General features: G+C 55.2%; 1 protein-coding gene across 2 annotated transcripts in view; it reads left to right on the top strand.

Moving 5' to 3' along the window:
* The window catches only part of DTYMK (deoxythymidylate kinase), a 10,403-nt gene extending 3,616 nt beyond the window's left edge, over positions 1-6,787 (top strand). The window contains exons 3-5 of one of the 2 annotated variants that reach the window (XM_019627866.1): positions 1,239-1,329; positions 2,882-3,007; positions 6,434-6,787. In XM_019627866.1, the coding sequence (XP_019483411.1) occupies positions 1,239-1,329; positions 2,882-3,007; positions 6,434-6,544 (328 nt within the window). In that variant the 3' untranslated portion in view covers positions 6,545-6,787. Of the gene's footprint in view, positions 1-1,238; positions 1,330-2,809; positions 3,008-6,433 lie in introns of both variants that reach the window. The other variant, XM_019627859.1, reaches the window with a different exon arrangement.

The raw sequence follows: 6,787 nt of genomic DNA, 5'->3' as shown, positions 1-6,787 counted from the left end.
CATTGCGCTCTTCCCGGGTGAGGCAGATCAGTCGCTGGTCTCTTGACAGCCGCTCACGGCGGCTGCTGGCCGCTCACGCCAGCTCCTGGCTACACATGGTAGCCCATGGCAACCCACTGCAGCAGGAGCTGCAGCCTACGCTGTCGCTGAACCGGGGCTCTCTGGCATCCCAAGCCAGCTCTTAACGTGCCATTCGGCCAGCCCTGATTTAGTTTTTGAGTACGTACATTAAATGGTTCTAAAAGTCAAAACCGTACAGAAAGGGCCACTGCCCTGGCCCATCCTCCTGTCCAGCTCCTGCCCTTCCCAAAGGGTAACACCGTCCCCTGCTGATGCTTTTACAGAGAAGCAGGTGCATGTGTGTCACTCACCTTTCTTATACAAAAGGTAGCTGACGATATATACTCATTTGTACTTTGCTTATTGACAACATGTCAGGAGGTCGTTTAATCTGCTTACAGATATTCATTCTTCACAGGCGCATCACTCTGTTGTGCATGCACCGTATTTGCTGTTTGCAGAGTAGGTAGTTTTTTAATAGTTTGCAATTACTAGTAAGGCTGTGATGAGAACGGTATCTCGCTGTTGCAGGTGTGCGCCCCCTCCCCCTTTTGTGAGCCTCTCTGGGTCACAGGGATCAAACATCCTTTTGTTACCCAAAGCACAAGTGATGCTTCTTGCTAATGTCCTGTCCTTTGTCTTTGCACATCGTCCTAAGCCCTTAGGGTTGGGGGATGGTGGAGCTGCTGTCCCCTGGGTGAGACTGTCCTCAGTATCCCATCCATCCTTGTCCTTTCAGGCTCGAGGGCAGGAGCCTCTCTGCATCTCTCCATCCCTCTGGGCTGCGTCCACCCCTTCACTCCTTTCGAGCTGGCCACCCCAGCCCTTGCGCCTGCCCACACAGCTGATCAGACCTTCCTGCAGACGCGTCTTTATCAGTTATGTTTGCTCTCCTATAGCTGCCTTGTCTTTTTCATATTGGGCTGTGCTGGGAATACCTGTGTGGCATCTAATAAAGAGGACGTCAGAGCTTTTTGAATAAGAATAATATTACATGTCACCCCAATAAACTTCAATTTAAAAAGAAGTCATTGAAGAATAATGTTACAAGTCACTGCCCCAAATCCATTCATTGCATGGTTTCTGAGCTGCCCAACTGTGTCGTCGGGATGGTTTAAGCACGACAGTCCTGGGGCAGGGAGGCCAGGATCGTGGCTCAGGATCATTTTCTGTTTTAGGCCATTAATTAAGGAAAAGCTGAGCCAGGGCATCACCCTCGTTGTGGACAGATATGCGTTTTCTGGGGTCGCCTTCACCAGTGCCAAGGAGGTGAGTACTGCTGGGCCCATGGGGTGACGGCAGGTGTGACTCTGTCCTTGCCAGCACAAAGCAGCAGTCAGAGCACGTGTACCACTAAGAGAGTCACGGTTTTTATGTTCTTTTTCTAGAGTTTGGTCTTTATCGTAGGAAGAACAAATTTTTATGCAGCTACATTGTCTTCACAGATGTAATTGTGTCCTTTACTTAGAAGATGCGTTTTACATCATACTTTTTCAAAGATGACCCGTTAGAACTTTTCCTCCTGTGCCTTGTGTTCAGACCAGACGGCGATTGTCTGTGATGCTTTGTTTTTATTTCCTGACCTCCCTGCCGCAGGTAAAATGGCAGTGACTGTACTGTCCCCTTTTGTTCTTTTTATTTAGAAAGTTTCAAATAGGTACCAGCAGAAAAATGGTAAGTCATCCAGCACTGTGACCCCCCTCCAAATAACTTAATGTCCCCTCAAAAAAAGTTAGCAGTCAGCTGTAATGTCACCATTCAGTCAGTGTTCAAAGTCCTTAGTTCTCTCTCAGCAGCTGTTTGACTTGTCTTGAGTTTTTACTGTTAGACTAAATCAGGGTCCAGTCATGGCCCACACTTGAAATGTCCCTTAAATGTCTTGATAGACGGGTTCCTGCATCTGTTGCGTCAGAATGGTTTACAGTTTTATTTTTGCAAGGCTACCTCGGGGGCCATGGGGCTTTCCTATCGAGAGGCACAGGGTGTCTGGTCACCTCTCGTGATGACAGTTGTTGGTGTGATTATTTGGGAGGGGTTGCTACATGGCAGCCTTTGAATTCTGCCAGTTCTTCCTCCTGGCTGGCTGGCATCCTGCTTTAAAGGACACTCCCCAGTGGAGTACTGGCTGCTCAGATTCCGCTTGGAAGGGTGGGGTGGGGGCGACAAGACAGACGACAGAACACACCGCAGACTGGTCCCTGTGGTCCTCGCGGGTTCCCTCCTCAGCTCGGCGTGGTCCTCGAGCGTGTGGCACAGAACTCACAGCTGGGCTCGAGCCCTCAGTCTTCAGAGCTGTGTGGCCCTACCCTTTCCTCCAGAAACAGGGACGCCGTTTTTAGAGTTGGCGGGTTTCCAGGATTGTTGGTCTTCCCTGTCTTTGGAAGGCAGACAACACCCTGGCGGGTGTGTGGGTGAGAGGACACGACCACGGGACAGCGGGCCTCAGGGCCATCTCCTGGCCAGAGGGTGCGGGTGGGCTGCATCAGCAGGGCCAGCCTGGGATCAGGCTGTGGGCGAAGTGCCCGTGGACGTGGTGCTTTCTGTCCGCTTTGGAACGTGTTCGCTGAGAATGGAAGAAGGTGGCGTGGGGGGAGGAAGCCACGTGGGACCTGAGAGCCACCACCTGTGAGGGTGTGTGCTGCCTGGCATCTCACCAGGCACTGGCTCCTTTGTGTCCTCCCATGAGTTTGAGAGCTGGAGACAGGACCCGCTACGCTTTCCTCTGCTGACTGTCAGCTCCCTACCGCAGAACTTCTCCCTGCACTGGTGCAAGCAGCCGGACGTGGGCCTCCCCAAGCCCGACCTGGTCGTGTTCCTGCAGTTGCGGCTGGCAGAGGCTGCCACGCGGGGCGAGTTCGGCCGTGAGCGCTACGAGAGTGGGCCGTTCCAGGAGCGGGCGCTGCAGAGCTTCCGGCAGCTCATGGGCGACAAGACTCTGAACTGGAGGGTGAGTTCACCCGGGGCCTCTGGGAAGTGGCCGCCGGCCCTGCCAGCTCCCGCAGCCTGGCCAAGCCGCTGGGTGTCCCTCGGGGTCTTGGTGCCCACAAGTCCCCTGAGGGTTTCCTGCAGCGTGGGCACTGGGTGCCTGTGGGAGAGTCAGAGAGCTCGGCAGGAAACACCTTGGAAGCGGCAGCCCCGTGTGGTGGGGCCCTATCCTCTGCTGCTTTAGCTACGCGACCTTGTCACCCAGAATAGGAAATCCCTGAGTCACTCCTCACTTTACCTGCCATTTCTGTCGGAAGAGTAACACTTCAGCGTGTTGTCTGCTTACATAATCTCATCGGAAGATGGACCTTGTCCGTTTTAGGGTCAGCCCCGAGTCTCCTTCCGGTGTTGGGGTCACGGCGTGCTTGTGTCCACACTAAGGCCCAGGCACGAGGCATCTCCTGATTCTGCCTGCCTGGGATGCTCTGGCCTCCAACACCCCCCCCCCACAGACATATCCCCCCAATGCTGCGCTCAGCCACCTCCCTGTGCGCGTGCGTGTCACCCTTCCTGCAGGACGCGCCCCCTGTCCTCCCAGATGCCAGAGCTGGCCCTTGCACGCACCTGGGCCCACCACCTTCTCTTGAGCACACCCGAGTCTCTGGTCTCACCTTTGTCCCAGCGCGGCCCGAGACCTGGGGGTTAGGCGGTGCCACAGGCACCTGCCCTGGGCACGTGGACGCTGCCTTTTCCTGTTGACAACGCCCACTGCCAGGATTTGCTGCATCCTTGCCGCTCCGTGGAAGGGTAAGGTGTTGGCTTTGGACCTCGTCTGCTTTGTGCCGGTGGCCCTCCCACCTTCTGCACAGTCGCCAGGCGGCTTCCTGGGGCTCCTTTGTGGTGCAGCTTCTCCTTGACCTCATGTCCCTGTCTCTATCGGTCAGTGCTGAGCGCACATCACATCTGCAGGTGTGAGGAAGGGCCCTTCGTTCCTGAGGGGACCGTCAGCACGGCGCAGACGACCTTCATCTGCTGGTTCGGGCCACGCTAATGCTGGGGTCTGTGCTATCTCTCCTGGTGGTTCTGCACGGTTTCACTTATTCTTGTTGATAACACATTTCAACATCTGCAAGGAGCAAGGCAAGAAAGTGCAGAATGAGGGGTGGAATCGAGTAAAAGCAGAGAAAAGAGTCCTGTCTTCCTGGGTCACCTCCTTCCCGCACCTCTGCGCTGCCAGCTCCGTCATCCCCCTTGGCCTGGAGAACTTCCTTTAACGTTTCTTGTACGGCAGGTCTCCTGGTGTAGAATTCTCAGCTTTCGTTTATCTGAAAGTTCATATTTCTTAGTATTCTTTTTCAAATTTTTTAAGCAATAAGAAACTTGAATAAAAGTGGCAGATACAGTACAAAAAACTTTCCCAGACCCATTTCAGAATAAATTAGTATCTAACCGCTGGGGACTTGACAATTCCTACATAACTGTCCAATGGAGACATTAACATGGGTCCATTCCCACTGTCAGGCCCCCAGGCCCCGTTCTGGTTCCTCTATTGGTCCCACGAGTGTCCATTATAACAAAGGATCCAGGTCACAGTCACGTCTCTGGTCTCCAGCCCGTGACTTTCACGACCCTGACACTTTTGAAGATCACAACAGTTACCAGTAGGGGAGTCTCAGACTGGCTTTGCTGTCCCGTGATTGGATTCAGGTTGTGTGTCTTTGGCAGGGTGGCACAGAGGGATGCTGGTCATCACCGCGCCCTGTTACATGGTGTACAGTTTCAGTCTGTCCCGTTCCTGCTGAGGTTCTCTTTGACTGCTTGGTTAAGGTGGTACCTGCCAGGCTTCTCCAAAGTGAAGGGACTGTTTTCCTCTCTGTGGTTTAGTAAGTACTTCGTGGGAAGGTTCTCTGAAACACGGAAACGTCTCATGCTTGTCAGACAGGCAGTGTATTTATTTTTTTATTGGAATTGGGAGAAGGGAACAGACAAGTTGCTGTCCTTTTTTTCTTCAGTCTAGTTGTGGAGGACGTTGCTTCACTGGCCCAAGTTGGCACCATCACTGCGCTCTTCCCGGGTGAGGCAGATCAGTCACCGGCCTCTGGACAGCCGCTCACTGTGGCTGCTGGCCGCTCACGCTGGCTGCTGGCTACACACGGTAGCCCATGGCAACCCACTGCCACAGGGGCTGCAGCCTACGCCATCGCCAGAGACTCACGGCAGCCCAGCTCCAGGTTGAGCTGTTGTTCAGCATCTTAGCTGTAGAGGGCAGTGTCACTGGCCCTCATATGTGGGATCCGAACCCGGGCTCTCTGGCATCCCAAGCCAGCTCTTAACCAACGCGCCACTCGGCCGGCCACAGGCAGTGTATTTATATGTTTATATCTGTATAGACTCGTGTTTTTCTGTTTTGTTCACCAGCCACCTGTCATTTTCACTATTTGGTGTCCATATTGCCCCTGGTCTGGCCCACAGGTGCCTACCTCTCCACACCAGCTCCTGTGTCCTGACAGGATAGGTTCCCCCTTTTGGGCACTTGTGCTCCTGGTGCATTAAGACCTCTGGGCCATCCTGCACTTGCCTAGCCGAGCTCCGGAGCTGGCCGCTTTGCCAGGGGGCACTGGTTCCTTTTTGCAAGAAGGTGGGGAGTGGGCACCGGGGCACCCGGGTGCTCATGGCCGCTTGGTGTTGCTGCTCTCAAGTTCAGAGGCAGCTCACAGGCTGCACTGCATGTGGGAAGCGAGCTGAGAGCCGGCCACCGCGCGCAGCCCGGGACGGTTCTGTGCAAGAGCTTCGTGGCGGAAACTGAGGCCAGCGAGGTGACCCTCAGGAAGAGGCCCTTGTGTGGGGTCTCGGGAGCTGTTAGGAAGTCCCTGTCGTTCTTACATAGGTCTGCCAGCAACCTCAGGAGGAAGGGCACTTTTCCGACGCTGTTCTTGGCCTGGGCTGAGCGCTCAGCCTTCTCGCTGACTGGCAGTGGCAGAGGCAGAGGCCTCGGGCCGTCTCCTCCCTTCCGGTGGAGACCAGCTCCTTGTGGGCTGGCTCCCTTTGGGACGCAGGTCCTCGTGCTGTCCGCGAGGGTGCAGCATTTCATGTGAGACAGTCATTCCGTCAGCAAAGATGGAACAGCCTGGCTGGGTCTGGGCAAAACTATATGCCCAGGCAGCGGAGTGTTCAGACTTGAGGGGGCTGCTGGGTGGGCATGTGGAGAAGGGCAGGGTGCCCTTGGGAGCCGGACCCAGCCGCAGCAGGGGTCAGAGCAGCTTTGTACCAGGGACACAAGCAAAGCCCACCGTTCCCCACCGAAGCCGAGGGTCAGAGAATGGTGTGGGTGAAGGGTCCCTCAGGGACCTGCGCTGTGCCCTTCCAGGAGTCAGCCCCGTGTGAAGTCCCCACACACTGAGAACAGTGAAAAGCGCTAACCACCCCTTCCTCCTGCTCCCTGGAACAGGTGGTTGATGCTTCCAGAAGCATCGAGGACGTCCACAAGGAAATCCGTGAGCTGTCTGAGGACACCATCCGGGCCGCCATGCACAGGCCGCTGGGGCAGCTGTGGACATAGGCACGAGAGCCTGTGTCCCCTCCCCGCACGCGTGTGAGGCAGGGCCACACGGGCTGCGCGCCCAAGACAAGCAGAGCTGCAGGTCAGCCCGTCAGCAGCCTGCCTCTGCCCTCTCACCCTGGAGACGGGCTTCTCACTGAAGTTAATAACCACATCCAAGCAGTTTCATCCACACTGAAACAGCTCTCGGTTTAAAATGGGGGTCTGTTACAGGCACTAATAAAAGTTCACCTGGAAATGTGC

Source organism: Hipposideros armiger, unplaced genomic scaffold, assembly GCF_001890085.2.
Source record: "Hipposideros armiger isolate ML-2016 unplaced genomic scaffold, ASM189008v1 scaffold_17, whole genome shotgun sequence".
NCBI classification, from domain to species: Eukaryota; Metazoa; Chordata; class Mammalia; order Chiroptera; family Hipposideridae; genus Hipposideros; species Hipposideros armiger.
The sequence above is the reverse complement of the archived record's forward strand: the minus strand, read 5'-3'. Positions and strand labels throughout refer to the sequence as shown.